At 43.0% G+C, this 23,352-nt stretch overlaps 1 protein-coding gene across 3 annotated transcripts in view; it reads left to right on the top strand.

Annotated features, from left to right (window-relative positions):
* ABR (ABR activator of RhoGEF and GTPase) overlaps positions 1-23,352 on the top strand; it is a 291,714-nt gene that overhangs the window by 110,679 nt on the left and 157,683 nt on the right. For all 3 annotated transcript variants that reach the window (XM_074189144.1, XM_074189147.1, XM_074189145.1), the window contains exon 2: positions 13,740-13,924. In XM_074189144.1, coding sequence (XP_074045245.1) covers positions 13,740-13,924 — 185 coding nt within the window. The remainder of the gene's footprint in view (positions 1-13,739; positions 13,925-23,352) is intronic.

A 23,352-nucleotide genomic window follows, 5' to 3' on the forward strand; every position in this document is an offset into this window, starting at 1 on the left:
TTCCCTTACTACTACCTGCACTAGTTGGTTTGGAACCAGCACTAGTTGTTTCCTTTGAGCTTCCAGTTTATGAATATGTCATCATAGGTCCTGTAGGTTCTTAGATTTTCTCTTGACTTCTTGTGAAGGTCCTCCAGAAGACCCTAGGAAATTGAGGAGTTAACACAATAGTTATCTCAGATGGGATGAGATGAATATTTATGTAGTATTTTTAGATTTATAAAGTACTTGGAATATAACATATCTTTTGGTCACAAGTAGCTTCTCTCATGTCAGTAGTGGATTATAAAATATACTTCATAGAAATTACCATTTCTTTAAGGGGGGCTTATATTTTTAGGGTAAGGCTGATGCTTTTCTCTGACAATAAAAATATCCTTCCTATATCAACAATATGGGATAATTAGGCTACCCAGTAGAGTACAGAGCCTGATATCAGGAAGACCTGAGTTCAAATCCAACCTCAGACACTTGCTAGCTGGGTGATCTTGGGCAAGTAGCTGGAGAAGAAAATGGCTTAATTGTTAATTATCAACAATAATTTCAACAATCCTTTTATCTCTTACCTAGAAAATGGGATTCTTTCCTTCCTTCCTTCCTTCCCTCCCATCCATCCGTCCATCCCTCCCTTCCTTCCTTCCTCCCTCCCTCCCTCTCTCCCTCCCTCCCTCCCTTCCTCCCTTCCTTCCTTCCTCCCTCCCATCCATCCATCCCTCCATCCCTCCCTTCCTTCCTTACTCCCTCCCTCTCTCCCTCCCTCCCTTCCTTCCTTCCTTCCCTCCCTCCCATCCATCCCTCCCTCTCTCCCTCCCTCCCTCCCTCCCTTCCTCCCTTCCTTCCTTCCCTCCTTCCCTCCTTTCCTCCTTCCATCTTTTCTGTTCATCTTTCTGTCTGACCTTCTATCTTTCTGTCTGTCTGTCCTACTTCTGAACCTCTCAGTGCTCTTGAAGACTATAAATTGCCAAAGTGAGTGATAGTTGGCAAAAATAATGGAGTGGTTTGCCATCTCCTCTGGTTCATTTTACACATAAAACCTGAGTTAAACAATGTCAACTGACTTGCTCAGGGTCACAGAGCTAGTCAATGTCTGAGGCGAGAATTGAACTCAGGAAGATGAGTCTTCATGACTCCAGGCCTGGGGTTCTGTACCCCTTAGCTGCCTATTATTCTACCCATTTATTGGATGATGAATCTGAAGGTAAGCAGGAGTTAAGTGACTTGCTCCTAGGGGTATACATACAGCCAGTAAGTGTTCAAGGTAGGATTTGAATTCATATCTTCTAAGATCTTCCAACTAGCTATTTACCACATAGATATGACTGGCATTTTCTGAGTCATTTGAGACTTCTCCATACCAGTGAAATCACAGATTTGTGCTTTATTCTTATATTCCTTCCTCAAGTAGCATTGTCAACCACGGTATAGTATAAAGGAGATCCTGGCAGGTTTTGCCCCATGCCCCACCCCTTGGCTTTTAGTAAGCCTTCCTATCCCCTATTCAATATCAGAGTAGCTAAATTCTAGAGTTTATCACTGCATATGTATAGGAGAAGTGGATTAATTATAGTTAGTTTATATTTACCAAATACTCCCATTTTTCCTAAAAAGCAGCTTTTATTCCCTGAGTGTAGGGTACTGGTAACCCAAATTAAGAAACCAATTTTAAGTAGAGGAGTCTTGGAATAGGGAAAGATCTATAAAGTCCTATCCTTGGGAGTTAAGTGATAGCTGAATTTGACACTTAGTAGTTATATCATCCCTAGTTAACTCTCAGCCTCAGTTTTCATCATAGCGCCTATCCTCCTGAGAATCAAATGAAAAGGATGGAAATCTTTCTAAGAAAATGTAGCATGTACAAGGGTGAAAATAATTTATTATACACAGTAGAACATGATCAGGGCAAAAAGGTGGAGGGTCATGGTTGTCAAGAAAGGATTCAAGAAAGATCACAGATGAGAAGATTAAAGGTGGCACCTGCACATTGCCATCAAGGCAGAGAAGAATTTCAGAGGATATTGGGAGGATGGGTGGCCATTCTGAGCATTAGACATTTCATCCATTTGCATATGGAAGGGAGGAAGGCAAGAGTAGGAAATAGGTGCTGGTCCATTTTGGATCTAGATTCAAGAAGACCCTAAATGTTAAACTAAGAAGGTGTTTGTTTTGTTTTTGAATGAGCTGTGATTTTGATAGCTAAGAGAAGGTTGAAATCGTGTTAGTAAAGATGAGAGGCAAGGTAGCCTGTTAAAAAAAATTATTAACAATGCAGACAATAAAATGATGATGGCTTGATGGTATTGGTAGTCCTTCATTAGTGGAGAGAAGGAGGACAGATGAGGTATATATGATGGAAGTAAGATTGAGAACTTGCTAACTTATTTGTCAGAGTGGGCAAGGTGGAAGGAAGAATGCAGAGTCAGAGATGACCATGAGTTTTTCTGTGGGTCTTGGGCAGGGTGTTGGGTATCATCATCAGACATAAGGAAGCTGAGAGATGTTGGGAAGGAGGGAGACTTCAGTTTTGGGATGTTGATTTCAAGCTTTTGGTGTAAAATACAGGTGGACATGTCTGTCCATCTGGCAATTAGAGATGCAAGCCTGGCTCTCTGGGAGAGATTGGGGTCCTTAGGTTGCTGATTTTCCTTCCAGTTCTAAAGCATTTTCCCTTTTATTCTTGCCTTTTTATAAAACTTGTCTTTCTACATGGGAAGGGATAGGTTGGGAAATGAAGGTAAAGCAAAATGAATAGATGACAGAAACTTTTTTTTACTTAAAGATTTTATTTGTTTTGTGTTTTTCTGACTTCTTTAAAGATTTTATTTATTTTGAGTTTTACAATTTTTCCCCTAGTCTTACTCCCCCCCACACACAGAAGGCAATTTGCCAGTCTTTACATTGTTTCCGTGATATACATTGATCCAAATTGAATGTGATGAGAGAAAAATCATATCCTTAAGGAAGAAACATAAAGTATAAGAGATAGCAAGATCAGACAATAAGATATCAGGTTTTTTCCTTGGTCTTTGTTCAAACTCCACAGTTCTTTCTCTGGATACAGATGGTATTCTCCATCGCAGACAGCACTAAATTGCCCCTGATGCTTGCACTGATGGAATGAGCAAGTCCATCAAGGTTGATCATCACCCCCATGTTGCTGTTAGGGTGTACAGTGTTTTTCTGGTTCTGCTCATCTCACTCAGCATCAGTTCATGCAAATCCCTCCAGGCTTCCCTGAATTCTCATCCCTCCTGGATAACAGAAACTTTTAGAACAAAATTAAATTTTTAAAAAGTTTAAGGCCACAAGTTTTCATCTACCTGGCTTTCCTACTTCAGTCTTTTCTTAGAGAATAGGGAAAGCTTTGATCTACACAAGAATCATAGCTAATCACATTAAGTGATAACCTTTGCTGATAAATGGGAGCAGCTTTGGGTGGGGGTGCCCCAGCAACTGTGAGGAGGTGGGGCAGTGTGGTTGAGGAGGATCAGTTAATCAGTTAACCTGGATGAAAACAAAATGATTAGACAAGATAAGGATGAGTGAGGAGCAGCACTCAGTCAATTCTGGGGATAGTCACAGTTTGCCTTTGTCATTTTTTTTCACCTAAATACTATCTGGTCTGATTTTCATTTATTTTTTCCTGGCTCTTATGATTATAGATTTTATAGACCATAGATTTATAGCTGGAAAGGACCTTGGAGACCTTTGTTAAAAGGAAAATCCATCCTTATTAACAAGGTAAAACTCAGGAAAAAGAGAATTAAACAAGTTTATTAAAAATATGTCAGAATACAAAGGACTCATTTCTAAAATATACAGAGAACTGAGTCATATTTTTAAGACAAAAAACCATTCCCCAGTTGACAAATGGTCAAAGGATATGCAAAGGCAATTAACAGATGAGGAGATCAAAGCAATCCATAGCCATATGAAAAAATGCTCTAAATCATTAATTATTAGAGAAATGCAAATTAAAGCTTCTCTGAGGTACCACCTCACACCTCTCAGATTGGCCAATATGACCAGAAAGGATAATGATTATTGTTGGAAGGGTTGTGGGAAATCTGGGACACTATTACACTGTTGGTGGAGTTGTGAACTCATCCAACCTTTCTGGAGAGCTATTTGGAACTATGCCCAAAGGGCAACAAAAATGTGCATACCCTTTGAACCAGCAATACCACTACGGGGTCTATATCCTGAAGAGATGATGAAAAAGGGTAAAAACATCACTTGTACAAAAATATTTATAGCAGCCCTGTTGGTGGTGGCAAAGAATTGGAAATCAAGTAAATGTCCTTCAGTTGGGGAATGGCTTAGCAAACTGTGGTATATGTATGTCATGGAACACTATTGTTCTATTAGAAACCAGGAGGGATGGGAATTCAGGGAAGCCTGGAGGGATTTGCATGAACTGATGCTGAGTGAGATGAGCAGAATCAGAAAAACACTGTACACCCTAACAGCAACATGGGGGTGATGATCAACCTTGATGGACTTGCTCCTTCCATCAGTGCAACAATCAGGGACAGTTTGGGGCTGTCTGCCATGGAGAGTGCCAGCTGTATCCAGATAAGGAGCTGTGGAGTGTGAACAAAGTTCAATGACTATTCCCTTTAATTTAGAAAAAAACAGATATCTTATTGCCTGATCTTGTTACCTCTTAGACTTCTTGTCTCTTCTTTAAGAATATGATTTCTCTTTCATCACACTCAATTTGGATCAAGGTACAACATGGAAACAAAGTAAAGACTGACAGATTGCTTTCCATGGGGGGTGGAGGGGAGGGAAGTAAGATTGGGGGGAAAATTGTAAAACTCAATTAATATCTTTAATAAAAATAAATTTTAAAAAATATCAGAATAGATCAGCAAGTGATTCAAGTTGGAGCTAGTTTTTATAGATGAGTCTAAAAATGAGATAAAGACAATTCCAGTTGGTCTATGACAGCCAAAGAGAATGGACTATTGCATCTCAGCACCTCCTGATTGCCAGTAAATGAGGGCTAAGTGATGGGTAATACAAAAGCTGCACACTGAGTGATGCCTCATCCTACAGGACCTCCCCCAAGACTGGTTTACCAACTTGACTAGGAACAATGGGTCACTGAGACAACATAACTTTCAATACCATCTGAGTCTCTTTAACTCATTGGTTTGAAGGTTGAGGTCCAGAGAAGTTCATTAATTGCCCAAGACTACATAGGTAATAAGCAGAAGGGATGGGATTGAACCCAGGACCTTTGACTCCTAATCCAAACCCTGTTTAGCTTTATTTATCCTTAGTGATTAGATCTGAGTCCTTCAAGTCAGTATTCATTAAACACAAATGCTGGAAGAAGAGGAATCCTCAAACTAGACTCTAGAATGAGCTGCAGGCTTGAGTGGGAGTCTTTGCCAAGAGATAGAGGACTAGACTTGGAAGCATGAAAAACTCTTCAAATATGGCACCCTGCAACTCCACCAGGTAATCATTCTTGCCCCTTAGAGTTGTTTTGGGGGAATCCCTATCTATAGGAGTCCCACTCATCTCTTCGTGAGTCCAGGCAACTTGTCCTTCTAATATTACAGCTTGAGAGAAGGGGACCCTTCCATTCAATATTCCTTTTTCATGCCATGGAGGGACAATAACTATTCCCTCCTTAGGGGCAGATCCATACATTTTCTATAGCCTTTTCTGGAGTCTTGTAAGCTCTTCTTTTCTACTTTGTCCCCAAAGTTCACAGTGGTTCATCTGTGGTTGGTACCTCCCCCCCCCAATCCAGACTTTGGTTGGTTCATTCCCCCCCCCCAATTGTTTGTCCTGTTTCTTGATAGGAGTGTCTCCTAAGTCACTGACCTTTTTTACTTCCACCTCATAGCTATGTAAGAGTTATCAAACCCTGACCTTCTTTGAGGAACTGGTGTTGGTAATCATGAACTCCATGTTTCTACTAATATGATCCAAATTGAAATGACCCCATTCAAATCTTGCCCTAGAAATACACAAATCACTTAATATCTCAGTGCTTCAAGTGACTTTTCCCCTCAATTACATGGTGACATTATATACATTTATAAATATATACATATATTAGGGAATATATGACACATATACATATAACATAAGTAAATATATATTTGCTTATGTTATATGTTTATGTATCTTATATATGTGTATATATATATATATATATACTTTTTACCAATAGTCAAAAGTAGATTTTTCATCAGGAATAAATTATTAACATCACAGACCTGGTCCAGAAATCTTTGAACCTTAATTTTCTCATCTGTAAAATGGGGATAATCTAACTAGTTATTGGAAGGGAAAATAAGAGACATAAAGAATTTCTTAAGTACTTACTGTTTGCTAGGCCTAGGAAAACTAATACAAACAACTGAGACTGTACGATAATATATGTAACTAGCAATACCGATCACAAAGTTATAGTTTTTGTCATCTGCTAGGGGGGGTCCCTTGTGAGAATCTGGATCTGGAGTCTGAAGGTCTCAGCTTTGTCTGTTTATGGCAGTCTGACCTTGGCCTAGCTGATCAGCTGGTTAAGCTCTCTATGTCTAGGAAAGGTAACCAGTCTTTTAGTAAATCCTTTTTTTTTTTTTTTTTTTTTAGGTTTTTGCAAGGCAAACGGGGTTAAGTGGCTTGCCCAAGGCCACACAGCTAGGTCATTATGAAGTGTCTGAGACAGAATTTGAACCCAGGTCCTCCTGACTCCAGGGCTGGTGCTTTATCCACTACGCCACCTAGCTACCCCTACTTTTTAGTAAATTCTTACTGAGGGCCTAGTACTGTACTGTTATCCTAGATACAAATCCTAACCAAAGTATAGTCCCTGCCCTCAAGGAGTTTCTCAATTGAGAAAGACATCATTTAAGAAGAAGTGAAAAGGGTTATGGAGGCTTTTCTTCTCTGTCAAATAGCTTCTGTATCCTTATCTGTGAAATGGGAGAGCTTTGAGTTGACTCCCAGGGCTAAATCTTGGAGCTTATTTGGGGTTTTTACTAGGCCTCCCCAAACCTGACCTGGGTTGACTGGATGCAGTTGCAGGGTCTTCTTGACTGTTGCTGATTGGGAAGCTTTCTGTGTTCATGCAGGAACTTTTCTCGATGAGCCCTCTTGACTTTGAATGCAGTCAAGAGTCCTTTCCATTGGCAACCCCTCCTGCTATTACCATCTCTTGCTATTCCTTGGAAGCAAGACGCTGTCAGAAATCTCCCATACTGCTCTGGTGAGCAGAGCCTTTGTTATTGAGGGCTAACTTAGTCGCCCGGAATCGTGGTGAAAGGTTCATTTTCCCCCAACAGGCACAATTTGTCCCTAAGAACTGAGTCTATTTTCTCCTTATTATCTTCTAATTCCCCTGAGCTGCCCACTCAAAGACGCAGCCTGGTGAGTTGTTGTTGTCGTTTCTCTCCAGAAGGGGACACCTACAGGTAATCTTGATACGGAAATAAATGGCCATTTGTTCAGCCACAGAGGAAGGCTGGAGGCTGAGACTGTATATTAGGATTCTACAGCCGCCAGACTGCACCCCTAAGCCCCAGCCAGGCGGGCTCAGCACTGCCTGAAGAGGCTGCCGTAAGCCAGGGGAAACAGGAACACAGTGCCCCTGCCAGAGAGGTTTCTATGGCTGAGCTCCTTCATTAGCCTTTCCTCAGCTTCTGCAGTTAGAGGAGTAAGGCAGAGGAGGAGAAAAAGAAATGATCAGGCCTATTCAATTAGCAAACATTTATTTGAAAAAAAAAAATACATGCATTTGATTTTGAGTGGTATAACGAATTGTTCTTGGAATCTAAAACCCGAGACTTTGGGACTTGGCAAAATATTTAATCTCTCAGTGCCCCAGGGAACTTTCTAAGACTCTGGGTGCTGAACTGTATGGGGGAGGGGGGCTTCCAACATGGGAGATCCTCAGACAATTAAATCTTGGGACTAGTCTCCATTCTTAATTCTTGTTTTTATATCCACATAAATCTCAGCACTATCCCTTGTCACAAAGACTAGAATCATAAAATAATGATTTTAGAGCTGGAAGGGACCTCTGCTGCCATTTCTTTTTATTTTACAAAGCAGGAAACTGAGACCAAAGCAGAAAACATGACTTCACCTAAGATCACATAGGGAGAAAGCATCAGAGACTGGATTTAAATCAAAAAGAGAAAAAAGATAAAGAATAGAGCAGTTCAGCCAATAAAAATAAACAAAGAAATCCAGAGTCCAACAGCATATGCAAGCCATCCCTCCTCTCCTTTTCTTGTAAGTGAAAGAAAGGACAAGGACATGCAAAATTCTCTGATCCAAACTTGATCATTTAAATTCTGCAGCCTTCATTTTCATTCTGTTGTTCTTTTCTCTGTCTCTTTCTGCAGTCTCTGTGTATGTTGTTTTCCTGGTTCTCGGCACGCTTTTCTAAAGTGCCCACCACATACAAGGGCCTTTGCTGAACTGGGGACAAAAAAGACATAAAAGGAAAGCTCTCTGCCCTTCAGAAAGCTCACATTCTGTTGTAGGCTGGAACATGAGGAGGAAGAGAGCATGGGTAACTGGAAGAAGATAGAATGGGAGGATGGGGACCAGAGCACCAGAAGCCAGCTAGTTCAATGCCCTTGCTATACAGAGGAGGAAACTGAGGCACAAAGAGGTAAAGGGAACTTGCCCCAAGTTACAAGGTAGAAAACTCCGAGGCAGGATTTGAACTTTTCATGGTTTGATTCCAGATTCACTGCTTCAGCCATCCCATTCACTCCCTACCTGAACTGAGCTTTGATGAAAATCAAGAAGTCTTGTAGACAGAGGTGAAGAGGGAATGCGTGAATGCATTCCAGCTTTTGCTCCCCTCAGTGAGACCTCCCCGTCCCATTCCTTGAGTCTCCCTACTTGATGAATAAGTGGCTCCATATGAAAACCCTATTTTATGGGGAAGCCTCCATTTCCCGCTGGGTGTTTTGACTTCTTCCAACTACAGTATTTATCACTGGCCTTGTGAAACTTTGTCTTCTGAATAGGAAATGATTGAGAATCCTGTTTCCCTCAGATGTTTAAATAAATGTTTGATGAATGAATAAGAGAACAATGAGTGAAGGTGTTCCCGAGACTGGGCTTTCCTGGCTTAGCTATAATGACTCTTAGTTTCATCCTCTTCAGGTCTTTCCCCTGGGCTCTTCTGGGAAGAGACAAGGTCTAATAACAGCCTAGTCTGCACTGATTCTTATCTCCATCTTCCCTATAACAGGATGGAATACTTCTGGAACTTAGGGAAAAGGGGAGTGGTGAGAAAATACTGCTGCTTGTGTGCCTTAAGAAGGCCAAGTTTAATCAGATTTCCTGTTCCTCTAAGTAGGGGAGGGGCTCACATAGAAAGTATTAGGGAAGTGAAAGCCCTTGGCTTCGGAAAGCAGTGGTACCCTGGCTGCTCAGTGAGGAGGGGGAGTGCTATTTGCCACCTTTCCTGTCTCTGCCCCTGGAAGTGTCCACTAGGCATGGACATCTGGGCTTATGGCTCAGAGATCTCTGCTTACTTGTGGGGAGCTCAATCTTGACCTGTTGAACACCCCCTCCTCCCCATCCACCTTTCACACCTGAGTGCTCTCTAGGACTCAAGAATATGGGCTCCTTGCATCGAATGGCCCTTAGAGTTTTCTGTAGTGGTAGCATAAGCAATCATAGAATCACACACTTCTAAACAAAATGAATAGAGAAGCATTTATTAGGCACTCATGTGCTAAACTGAATTATAAGTAGGAAAAGCAAGACAGCCCCTGCTTTCAGGGAGCTCATATTCCTCTTCAGAACTAGATTAGTTGGCACAATTGATAGAGCAATGGCCCCGGAGTCAGGAGGACTGAGTTCTAATCCCACCTCAGTCATCTGACACTGAATAGTTGTGTGACTTTGGATAAGTCATTTAACCCTTATTGCCTCACATCCTGGGCCATGGTCAGCTTTTCATATCTGACCAGTGGATCCATATGGCTCTGGAGTAAAAAGTGAGATTGGAGACTTAGCACAGCACCTCCTCACTCAAATCCAATTGACCTGCTTGGCATGGTATCACCTGCCCTGATGTCATGGTCCTCTTTGGGAAGGAAGGACAACATTTCTCTCCAGAGGAGATAACACATGTAAGGGTAGGGGGTTCAGGTATAGAGAGGATCACAGAGTCTAGAGTCCTTCAGGGAGCCTGGAAGCCACCAACCCACCACCATTAAGAAGTGGAACTAGGGGCAGCTAGGTGGCACAGTGGATAGAGCATTGGCCCTGGAGTCCAGAAGACCTGAGTTCAGATTCAGCATCAGACACTTAATAGTTGTTTAGCTGTGTGACCTTGGGCAAGCCACTTAATCCCATTGCCCCTTAAATTAAAAAAAAATTACGTTTTTTGGTTTTGTTTTCATAAGGCAATTGCCCAAATTGACTTGCCCCAGGTCACACAGCTAGGCAATTATTAAGTGTCTGATGATTTGAACTCAGGTCCTCCTGAATCCAGGGTTAGTGCTCTATCCAGTGTGCCACCTAGCTGCCCCAAATAATTTTTTTTTAAAAAAGTGGCACTGTCTTAGTATATAGTTGGAAAAATAAATTTTTTTTTTAAAAAAGTGAAACTGGGAATTCTGGGCTCCCTTGGCAGGAATGAGGGTGGAAAGATCATTGTTAGGAGGAAGAAATGGGCAGGAAGGTTGGTTATAGAGTCTAGGGGAGGGGCAGGGAGGCCCCTCTTGGCCTTAGTCTCACCTATGGCTCCTCACTCCCCATGAGCTCTATAATTAGGGTCAGAAGCTACTGTAGAGACCACTTAGTTCAACCGACACATTTTACAGATGAGGCTGAAGCTAAGAAAGCTTAATTGATTTGTACCAAGGTTCTGGAGATAGTGAGTGGGGATACAAACATTGTGGTACAATGCTATCTACCGGGCAGTCCACAAAAAAAGCATTTATTGAGCACCCACTGTGTTACAGATCCCACTTAGAGGCTTGGAAAACAAAGACAAAAATAGTCTACTTTCCAGGAGATTTTATAAGGGGAAGCAATAGCTATGTATGTAAGGTAATTTTGGGGGTGAGGGGGTTAACATTGAGAGGGATAGGGAAGGCTTCCTGCAGGAAGGAGGTGGTACTTGATCTGTTCTTTGAAGGAAACCTGAGATGGACTCTGGATTCCCATCTGTAGAAGCCTTTGAACCAGCCTGGAAGGGAGAAGGAGCTGCTTAGGGAGAACTTCCTTATTTCCCATCAAGATTGTATGATCTTTTCACAATTCAGCATCTGGTGATTCAAGCCATTGCTGCTGTCTCACTTTGGCTTCCCTAGAAAAAAGGAAAGATTTCCAAGCAACTCTGTGGGCCCCAAGCACACGCCTGTCTGCCTTCTAGAGGATGGTGACCTTGTTGGCCCCAGTGGTGCCTTCCTGAACCTCTCACAGTCATGCACCGTGCTGTGCCGCTCAGACCTGCCTCCCTCCCACACATTCCAGTCCGAGGCTTCTGTAATAACTGGTAACAGCATGGAAAGAAGCCAGGCAGAACACAGATGCCCTGACAACTTAATGGTGATGTTCAGGCCTGAGGTGGGGGGAGGTGGCTCGGGGAGAGGATAGGAAGTTTGGGGCAGGTACAGCTTTTGGAGAAGGCAGGGAGTCAGCAGAAATGGCCCAGAGACTCTCTGAGCTGTTCCACAAGTATCCAGAGATGAGTGGTGATGGCTGGACGCAAGTCATCAGCAAGCATTGATCCAGGGTGCCAGGTGCCTGAGACATGCACTGGGGCTGCAAAGATAAAAGAGATAGAAACTCTTTGCCCACAATGAGTTTACAAGGGTGGTGAAAGGAGCCCATGCAAGATGAGAAATATGGCATCTGCACCAATGCTTTAGTCTGTTAGGATGGATTTGTGTAGTGGGAGGGAAGCATGTGGTGCCCACCTGTGAATCTGTGTTGTCAACTCAGTGAAGCCTAGGCTCATTGGTTGCCTGAAATTGACCCCCTCACCATTTGATATGGGCCACCTAGAAAAATACCCCAAAATATGAGCTATGGGAGAGCCTAGAATTTAGAGGCAGAAGCCAGGCATTAGCCATTTAACTTTGAGAAGGAGGCTTTCACTCTCTCAGCCTCAGTTTCTTCTTCTGGGAAATGATGGTTATTGAGGAGCCTCATTCAAATAGGTCCTTTTGATCAATGATGGATTCATCAAGGCCCTTTCCTGGCTTTGACCTGCCTGTTGTCATCCCCTCACCATCTCCTCACATCACCTTAATCCTGAACATCTCCATGAAGAAGTCAAGACATTTGTGTAATATCTACCATATCAATGACTCCCTGTGCTATAAAAGTAGCAAAATCTCCTCAATTTTGGTTAATCTGCTTGATGTGGGGGGGTGAGATACTAGGCTTTTGGCCAACTAGGTGGTTGGTGGGGAAAGAGGGGTCCTATCCCAGACTGGGAACAGTCCCAAGTCACCAGGCAATTTTTACAATTGGGAAACTGTTGATCCCATGGAAAAAAAATGACTGGATGCTGTATCCAAGAAAAAGCTAGGATTGGTCATGTTTGAATCTTGCTCACAGACATCATACAGAAGTTATCTGGGTCTTCATTCTTGGTGGCTGGGGACATCCAAGTGGAAGCATGCTTCTAGATTATCCTGGAATTCTAAATATCCTTTGGAAGTGTAGTCATTTGGAAGGAGAATAGCTACTGTCTGATTCCTGGCCTTGCTATAGGTTGGCAGTTGACTTGCTCTTTTTAAGTAAAGGACATATGGCAGGTCTAGCTACCCTACAGGACAGGACCTCACCTTGGAGGGTCCCATGGGAACAGATCTATTAACCCTTTCAGCACCAGACTCTTGGACAGCTCCCATGTACTGGTCCTACCTGGGGTTCCTACCTATTAGCTCTGTTGTTTTGTGGACAGGGATTATGTACCTATAGTCTAAAAAGCAGAGTGGTACTTGCAGCAGCAGTTAGGGGGTTAATTGTAACTCAGATACTCCCTTTCCCCCTCCTTCTCCTCTTCCAACTGCTGCTTCTCTAAAGGAAGCTTATGGTAAAATTATAGAACTAAACCTGACTTTTGAGGACCCTACTATTAAATGTTGGCCCAGTTTGGCCACAGAACCGCCTCCTCATCTCCACCCTGTAGCCCCCCTGTCATTGGAGCCTGGGTACTCTCTCTCCCATGGGGAAAGGTTTGAGGGAGCTAGGAATGCTGATTTAGGAATGGTTCTCTCTTTCTCCCTCACACCCAATCTTAGTCTGGAACCCCCCAGGGTAGACTGGGCTCAGTCTAGAAATGGTCCTAAGAGGGGAGGGGTTCAGGAAGTGACATCGCTCAGCCTGCCCCCGCCTCCTAATTCCCTATAAAAAGCAGAATGGTGACTCAGAGAGGAGAGTTGGGAGCTTCCTGCCTCCTGCTCCTGCTGTTAATTTTTAGTCTTGGAATTAGGCAGGAGGCAAAGGAAGCAGCAGCTTGGAATAAGCGTCTGACATGTTATTAAACGGGTGGCTCTTACAATGCTGCTGCCGTCTGACTCTGAACAGCCTCTGAGTGTGCCTTCGGGGGCTTTGGGGTCCAGTGCAAAGAGGTGGCTCTCTCACCACCCAAAACTAGAGTAGGGGGCTGGTGTATGGTCTGGAGGAAGCCATGGCGGCAGGGGGCCGGCGTCGGCGCCCACTGCGCTACCCCTCACTGGCAGCCCTGGTAGAAGATTCTCAGTGGCCTTTCTTGTTCCTTGTCACAGACTTCAGCTACGGGGCCGACGACTACGACGGGGAGGGGAATGAGGAGCAGAAGGTGCCACCCGAAGGCTCGGAGACCATGCCATACATCGATGAATCGCCCACCATGTCCCCTCAACTCAGCGCCCGAAGCCAGAGTGGTGGAGATGGCATCTTGCCCACCCCCCCAGAAGGTTTGGGACCTGTGGTAGGTGCCTGACTCCTTTCCATTTCTGCCTTGGAGAGAGGGGGATATGATTCTTAAAGAATGGAATTATCAGAGATGTTTTAGGGGGGAAAATGAGGATGACTGAGTCTATATTCTGAGCTCCTAGTTCTGGCTTCCATTAATAGCTATCCATCAATCTTCCAATTGTTGCATTTACTTTGGCTAGTTTTGTTTATAGGATTCTAGAATGACATCTTCCTTGAGATAATTCCCATTCCTTCTGCCTAGTTGTTCCCCTCTCTTCTTTGTGTTCACTTTATATATCTCCCCTTCTGTCCTGTCTGCTTCTTTTCTCCCTGTGATCTATCCCTTCATCCTGTCTCCTTCTTTTCCACTCTGTCTGCTAAGCTTCTGTCTCTTGGTTACCCCATCTTCCCTTTTCTATTGCCTCTCATCCCCTTCTGAAAAGGAAGAGAAAGCTTAGGAGGAAATGTCACAACAGTTTAGACTAATCTTTCTGGACCCCTGGGCTTGCATTCCCTTGTCTTGGTGTATGTGTGTGTGTGTTGTGTGTGTGTGTGTGTGTGTGTGTGTGTGTGTGTGTGTGTGTGTGTGAGACAGACAGAGAGACATGGTGGGGGTTGAGGGGAAAGAGGAAGGACTAGAGGCAACCTTAGACTTTTCTTCCCTAGAGTTGAAGAGATACATCCTCCATCCTAGGTGGTTCTTGGTGATTGAAGTCTTTTGACCATGGGCACCTGATGGGGAGATTGATGTTGGCTCTTCTTTCATTCTAATACAGGAGTTTTTGATCTGGGGTCCCAGAATAGTTGGGATCTTTGGTAGGTGGTTTCTCTGTCCGCTTTCTGCCTTGGGGGGGGGGTTGTGGGTCTTTAAGGACTTGGAATTGTCAGGAATAGATTTCTGAGGTCCATTAACTTGGCTGAAAACAATTATATATTTTTACTAACATGTACTTGAAATTTAGTAATTCCTTCTATTACAAATTTTGAAAGCAATCTTTTTCTGAGAAGGGGTCCTTGGGGGCACTGCCAGCTGCCAAAGAGGGAGACCATGACATAAAAGAAGGTTCAGTATTTCTGTCCTATTGGAACTGACTCAGTCTTAGGACAAGTCCTTAGACCACTGGGAGATACCCCTTTGCTCATTTCTCCATATGCTGTCCTGTTAGTGTACTTGGCTCCAACCTGTTTAAGCTCTTTTATTAAAAGGAACTAGAAAGAGAATCTCACTGGGTTGGGCTCACAAGAGCCCCTGGTTGGCAAGAGGATGGGGGGGCGGGAAAGATCAAGGCCCATCCAGATCTCACTGGGCAACCAACCCTTCCCTGTTGCTGCTGTGTTCTGTTCTCTTCTCCTCCTTGGAGTTCGCGCCCCCTCTTCACACGCCCCCTTGATGGAGGTTGGCTGTTATATAGCCTTTGGCAGCAGCGGCCTTGACAACGGGCTTTTCCACTTGGGGGAAGCCATCATGTTGTCATAGCAACTAAGACCAATGCAGATAACCACAGAAATGGCAGTGAGAGCCTGCCAGGCGTGATAGGAGTTGGGGGGGGGGGTGTGGATATTGGAGATTGAGGTTCGTGCTGACTATCAGTACTAGAAGGTTTACCTTTAGATAAAGTGGGGGTGATAAGATGCTAGGGAGCAGGACTCTGTTATTAGTCATATTAGTTTGGTGGGGATGAACAGGGATGCTGATAGGGATAGGGCCGTGCCAGAAAGGCCTCAGGAGTTCATTTACCACCCCCACCCTCAAGCCTAGTAAGTGGCCACCTCTATTCCCAACCTCTCTTGGAACAACTAGATTTACAGAGGGCAGAGATGAAAGGATTCTTATAAACAGTTACCTTACAGGCACTGAGCTCATTGTTGGAAGTCATACAAACTGTAAATAAAGTACAGAGAGACTGGCCAGGAATGCAGCAGACACATTGGTTGTGTGCTCTGTCTGTGGTAGGACATCAAGGGGCACAGTCAAAGGGGACTTGGTCTGCTTTGTTCCAGTGTATAGCATGCTGTTCCATACAGAATAGCAAATGTTGAATTAAATTAACATCACAGGATCATAACTTTTTTTCTCAAAGGAAATCTGGAAGTCATCAAGTCTAAGGGCCCTCATTTTACAGTGGGGGAAATTGAGGCCCAGAATGGAAAGCAACTTGCAGAAACTCTCACAGATAATGGCCATGGTGGAGATTGAAATCAAGTTTTCTGATTCTAAGACCAGTGCCCTCTCCTAGACCAATCCAATCAGTATTTATTAAGAACCTACTATGTGCTATGGGCAGTGAGGTGGCCCAGTCCAGCCTCAGATACATACTAGTTGTGTGACCCTGAGCAAGTCACTTTACCCTGTTTACCTCAGTTTCCTCTTCTGTCAAAAGAACTGGAGAAGAAAATGGCAAACCACTGCGGTATCTTTGCCCAAAAAAACCCAACAAAATCAGTCACAGTCAGACACAACTGAAAAATGACTAAACAGCAACATCACATGCCATGCAAAGATTTGTAGGTAGGCATGAGAAGAAGAGAGAGGGGGGAAAAGAAAAAGAAGAGAGACTGGAGGGGGGGGAGGGGGAGGAGGAGGGGAAGAGAAGGGCTGAAGCTTCCCCTGTATTATGGGGAACTGTCTAAAGATTGTATATCCCTCCCATCTTCCTGGCCATCTCCTGGGTTCCCATGCCCAGCTGCCTTCTTCTGCATCACTGGTGCCATCTAGTGAGCCTTAGTGATACTGCTGTTTGCATAGGAGGATGTCTGAATTCAGAACACAGAATATCAGAATTGGAATCATTTTACAAGGATGGGTTAAAAGAGACAGGATAGTGAGCCTGAAGAAGACAAGATTTAGGAGGGACACTATTAGAAGAGGGTGGAATCAGGAGAAGTCAATTCAAACTCAGTGTAGGGGGACATTTCACAACCATTACAGCTCTCATGGAGTGAATGTCTTGCCTCTGGAGGTGGTGCCTTCTCTTCTGATGGAGGTCCTGGGGGGTGAGATGACCATTTGGAAGAGATGGTATGGTGAAGAATCCTCTTCAGTTGTCTTCCATGGCCCCTATGGTCCCTTCCTACTTCTGAGACTCTGAGACCAGACAAGGGAAGTAAATTACCCAACCTAGTTAGTAGCAGAGCTGGAAACAACATTTTCTGTAACTTAGGAGAAAGAACCAGGTTTAAATCCTGCCTCTATTCACTTACTGCCCATGAGACTTTGGGAAAGTCATTCCACATTCCTCAGCCTCAGTTTCCCCTTTACAAAAAGGAAGGAGTTAGACTCAATGTCCCCTGGAAACAGTCCAGTTTCCTATCTCCTAATCACTAGACCAAAACACAAAGACCTATGCATAAATTGAGGGAATCTTCCCTAATAAATATAACCTGTTGCTTATCTATCTCTAATCTAACACTGCTCCCTTTTATGTTGAGGAGAGATTCTAATGTTCATCCCACGTTTGGTCAGTCTATAGCTCCCCCTTGACCAGTTACTTCCTCCTCCCTCCTCTGCTTCAGCTGATTAGCAGATCATCAGACATCAAAACTTCTTAATTACCTCCCATCTCTAATTGCCCCAATTAGGATTCTATTTGTGCCTATGTCCTACTAATCTTCTCTCTCTGAGGGGAAACTCTGCTGCCTTGGTTTGGCATGGGCCACTCTTTTCCATAGTCTCCAGAGCTGTTCAAATTAAATAAAGAAACTGAGTCATTACATCCAGACAAATGAATTATTTAGCAGCATGCAGTTACAGAAACCAAGGGGGTCCAAAGCTTTCAGTAGTCAAAGACCCAGAAACTTAGTTTCTACATGGTTAGCATATAATTTAGAGGGAGTAAAAAACAGGAAAAACAGTATTACTTAGGATTATTAGCAGAGGGAAAGGGGTAGTTTTGTGACATTCTTTAAGTTGGGGGGGACCCTTAGGAGGGTGAAAAAAAGCTTATGATTTCTCCAGTCAGGTGACTTATAACCAGCCTAAAACTTAGCTTCACAAAATGGTGGAAAAAAGGCAAAATGGAGTCAATGATGTCATTTTTCATGTAACAGAGCCCAGTGTTTTGGTAAAGGAGTTAAATGTTCCTGGCACAGGTCTTCATCAGTCTGGTGTGACAGAGCCCCTCCCCAACAGGGTTTCCTGTGGTGATCCTGCTAGCCTAGGATTCTGGGTTGGGCCTGACCATTACTCTGGCTTGTCTCTGGGCAGCAACATTGGCCTGGAACTCCTTGGCATTCCCAACGAGTACTGTATAAGCTGTAGGACCCATGCCTGAAAGTGGGTCTCACTGTCATTCTCTTTTTCCTGGACAAACCCCTGGAGGTTTGGGAAGAGTTTGTTAATACTTGAGCAGGGCCTTGGAGGGGATATAACATCTGAATGATTAGACAGAGGGTGAGGTAGGGAGGGCCTGAGGCAGGAAGAGAGAGACAGCACACCCTTTGCCTGTCACTTTATTAAAAGAAATAATAACTAGATTTATATGGCACTTTACTTATATAGCTAATCATGTCATTAGCCATCTCAGCCTCAGTTTTCTCCTTTGTAAAATGAGGTTAATCAAACTTCCATAATCCTTCCATCCCTCCCTGCAAGGGTTGAGGAAATTGCTAGTCACTTACAGTAGTCTATAAATTTGAGTTATTTGATTTTTTTTTTTAGGTTTTTGGCAAGGCAAATGGGGTTAAGTGGCTTGCCCAAGGCCATGCAGCTAGGCTATTATTAAGTGTTTGAGACTGGATTTGAACCCAGGTACTCCTGACTCCTATCCACTGTGCCACCTAGACGCCCCTAAATTTGAGTTATAATCAGTTACTTTTGCATATGTTATCTCATTCAATCCCCCCCCCCCACTCCTGTTTGGAAGGTTTATAAAATCTTAGATCTTAGAGCTGGAAGAGATGTTATGATTCAACTAGTCTCACTCTTCCATTGTAAAGATAGGGAATCTGAAGCCAGGAAAGTTAAGCCAGCTAGCCAAGGTCACACAGCAATCACAGAGGCAGGATTTGAACCCTCACTGCAGCCCCAATGATCTATCCACTACACCACTGAGCTGCCCCTGGAATATCAAAGGAACATAAGTTTCTCTGAGTTCTCTGAGGTCACTGGTTCAACCCTCTTTACAGATGAGGATATTGATACTCAGGAAGGATAAATATCTTGCCCAAAGCACATGGCTAAAAAATGTAAGAGGCAGGATTTGAATTCTGGTCTTTTGACTCTAAAGTCCAGTCCTTTTTACACTGTGCCTAATAAGCTTGTGGTTTGGGATCTGATGTTGCAGAACCAGAATGTATGCTTAAAGTGAACTTCATTGCTATATAAAGTTCATTAGACCCTGTCTCCTGGCTTCTGGCAGAGACTGGGTAAGCAGTGGTTGAATACCGGAGATTTCAGAAAAGGAAGAAAGATTCTGCTATTCTGACTATGGTCTTCTAAGCGGTAGAATGTATTTTTAAGTGTTGGGTTATGAGCACTTAAAAAGTAACCCTGGGTTTCTTAAGAACAAAATGTGTCAGACTATCTTATTTTGTTTTATAAGACAGTTACTAGACTGATATATTCAAGAATGCCATGACTACCTGGATTCAAGCAAGCATTTGAGAAAGGCTCTCAAAGTATCCTTGTTAACAGGTTGGAGCGATGAAGGTTAGATAATAACACGATTAGGTGAATTAAGACTAGATCTCAAAAGAACAAAAATTATTCTATCCTCATTAGCCTAGAGAGAGGTCTCTAGCAGAGTGGCCGCAGGATTCTAATATTGCCTCCAATTTAGTCAACATGGCATCCTAGATCACAGAATCCTTGACTTAGAAAGAAGGGATCATGGAAACCATCCAGACTCTTCATTTAATAGATGAAGAAGCCGAGGCTCAGGGAAGTCCAGTGATTTACACAAGTGGTGCATATCTAGTATCATGGATAGCATTCTTTTCAGATTCCTGATGACTTGAAACAGGCAGGGACTACTGATAAATTGGATGGGAGGTCTGTGGTCCAAAAGAGTCATGGCAGGCTTAAACAATGGGATGGGGGGGGGAGGTTGAAATTTAATGGTAATAGATGTAAAATCCTGTATTTCAGTACAAAAAATCCTCTATATAAATACAAGACAGGGCAGGCATTGGCTAGACAGTAATTGAAAAAAATCTGGGGGTTTTAGCGTCTGCTAACCTAACATGAGTCAACATACAATGTGGGAGCCAAGAACTGTGCTGTCATCTGATTTCCTTAGGAAAGGCTCATTGTTCTGAATAGGGAAAAGTTGATAATGTGTCCAGCTCTCTACTGAGCCCTGGCCAGACCATATCTAGAGTATAGTACTGGGTACAGGACACCAGATTTTGGGGAGAAAGTCAAAATATAGTCTATGCAGAAGAGAGATGAGGACTTGATTCCATAACATATAAAGATAGAGAAGGAGCTAGAGATTGTGAACCTGGAGAAGAAAAGACTGGTTGGTCAGAAGAGGGAGAGACATGATGCCATATCCTAGAATGTGAAGAGGGATCTCCTTAGCTCTGGAGAAGAAACACATCATAGTGGCTAAGGGAATGGCCTTTGGCATCAGAAAGACCTGGATTTATTTATTTTTTTTAGGTGTTTTTTTTTTTTGCAAGGCAAATGGGGTTAAGTGGCTTGCCCAAGGGCAAACAGCTAGGTAATTATTATTAAGTGTCTGAGGCCAGATTTGAACCCAGGTACTCCTGACTCCAAGGCCAGTGCTTTATCCACTATGCCACCTAGCTGCCCCAAGACCTGGATTTAAATTTACTACCCTCAAGGTGTTTTCAGTCTATTGGAAGGATATAGCATAAATATATACAAAATAAATGCAAGAAAGTTCAATATAAGGTAATTTGGAGCGGAAAGGAAAATTGGGAGGATGGGGGAATATCAGTAGAAGCATTTTGGAGGGCTGGGATTTCTGACATTTTGTGCCCTGCTCTGGCAATCTAGGGAGTCAGAATAACGCTTTCAAATCCATAAAATAAATTCTCTTAACATTACAAAGGAGACCAAAGCTAGGGTGGGGGAAAAGATATAATTTTTTCCCATTCAAGTTTGTGAATCCCCTAAAATCTATCCTTAGACCTCTGGGATATCAAACTCCAATATAGAAAGTTTTCATTTTATTTTATTTATATGCAAAGGTAGTTTTCAAAATTCATCCATTTACAAGTGTATGAGTTCCACATTTTTCTACATCCCCCCCCCCCAGGTGGCGAACACTCTGGTAAAAGCTGAATATGTACAATTATGCTTAACATATATAGGAATTCTTTGAGTCAGCATAGGATAAGACTTAAAATGCATGAAATGGAGAAGGGAGATGTGGAGGAATGGTCTCAATGTATAAGGATACTGAAAAGAGAAGCTTTATCTATACCAAACCCTGTGTGAAACTTGAAAGATAGAGCACTACCCATCTATAAAGAACTTTAGAACCTAGAGGCAATAGGGAACCACTGAAGATGATTGAGCAGGGTAGGGTAATGAGGTGTCAGATGTATACCCAAGGAAAATGAAGATGCATAAGAGGATAGTCCTGAGTCTAATTGAGATGCCATTGTAGTAGTCCACATAGCTAATCAAAGATCATGTTAAGGGGTAGCTAGGTGGCGCAGTGGATAGAGCACCAGCCCTGGAGTCAGGAGTACCTGAGTTCAAATCCGACCTCAGACACTTAATAATGACCCAGCTGTGTGGCCTTGGGCAAGCCGCTTAACCCCATTGCCTTACAGAAATCTAAAAAAAAAAAATCATGTTAAGTTTCTGGACTGGTATATCGCTTTATTAATTTATCTTCCATTTTTGGACTGTTTGGGAGGTAGTGAGTTTCCCTCCATTTGATGACCAAGTGGTCAAGGAAGATTCTTATTCTGGTTATATTTGGTTTCTGAGTTACCTCTCTCCCCCTACTCCCATTCAAATATTCTGACTTCTTGACTAAATATGGTCTTGAAAATATTCTAGAACAGGGGTGGGGAACCATTTATCTGTCAAGAGTCATTTGGAGGGGCAGCTAGGTGGCGCAGTGGGTAGAGCACTGGCCTTGGAGTCAGGAGTACCTGAGTTCAAATCCGGCCTCAGACACTTAATAATTACCTAGCTGTGCGGCCTTGGGAAAACCACTTAACCCCACTTCCTTGCAAAAAAAAAGTCATTTGGATATTTATAAAATCATACAAAATTATCAGCTTAAAAATTAACCTGCTATATTTGGTCAAACAAATTAATTCACCCTTAAAAACTCCTAGGCTTGGGGCAGCTAGGTGGCGCAATGGATAAAGCACTGGCCCTGGAGTCAGGAGTACCTGGGTTCAAATCGGGTCTCAGACACTTAATAATTACCTAGCTGTGTGGCCTTGGGCAAGCCACTTAACCCCATTTGCCTTGCAAAAACCTAAAAAAAAAAAAAAAAAAAACCCAAAACTCCTAGGCTTATTGAATTTCAAGTTCCACCTATGGTTGTCATGGCAGCACTAAACCAAATGATTTTACTGGCTTTATATGGCCTGCAGGCCAGATGTTCCCTGCTCCTGCTCTTGAACCTAATGCAACTTTGAAAATTGATATAATATTATAACTTAAAACAATAGCTTCTTATACTATTATTTTTAATAATATGAGATATTTGTAAAGCATTAGCATGGGAGGTTACTAAATGCTTCTTTCCCGTGCTCCCCCCATCCCCATATCCTTTTTTTTTTTTTGGTTTTGCAAGGCCATGGGGTTAAGTGACTTGCCCAAAGTCATATACCTGGATAATTATTAAGTGTCTGAGGTCAGATTTGAATTCAAGTCCTCCTGACTCCAGGGCCGGTGCTCTATCCACTATGCTATCCTAGCTGCCCCCCACCAATATCTTTTATAAACAAATCTCTCACTACCCTAATGATCAGACTTTCCAACTTTACCCTTTACCTTCTTCTCATCATTTCTCACCTGCTTGAATTCTTTCCTCAGTCTCTATCTAAGCCTTCCCACATATGGAACTAATTTCCATTTTGCAGATGTCACTCCCACCTAGGGCAAATCTGTCTCTGTCACCTTCTTTTAAAACTTTCTCAAAACTCAGCCCCTCGGGGACAGCTAGGTGACGCAGTGGTTAGAGCACCGGCCCTGGAGTCAGGAGGGACCTGAGTTCAAATTTGGCCTCAGTCACTTAATAATTACCTAGCTGGGTGACCTTGGGCAAGTCACTTAACCACATTGCCTTAAATAAATAAAAATAAAATAAAAACTTAGTCTCTCTAGGAAGCCCCTGAAATGTGCTCCCCCTAGGTCTAAAAGTCAAGAATCAGTCTCTGACTTAGCAACAGGACCAACTCATCTTTCTTATAGGATGTCACTTCCTAGTTGCAAATGAGTTGATTTATTAAGGTTCTTAAATCATGGATAGGATGGATGGCCATAGTCTCTTTCTCCAAATAAGA

Source organism: Macrotis lagotis, chromosome 5, assembly GCF_037893015.1.
Source record: "Macrotis lagotis isolate mMagLag1 chromosome 5, bilby.v1.9.chrom.fasta, whole genome shotgun sequence".
Lineage (NCBI taxonomy): Eukaryota > Metazoa > Chordata > Mammalia > Peramelemorphia > Peramelidae > Macrotis > Macrotis lagotis.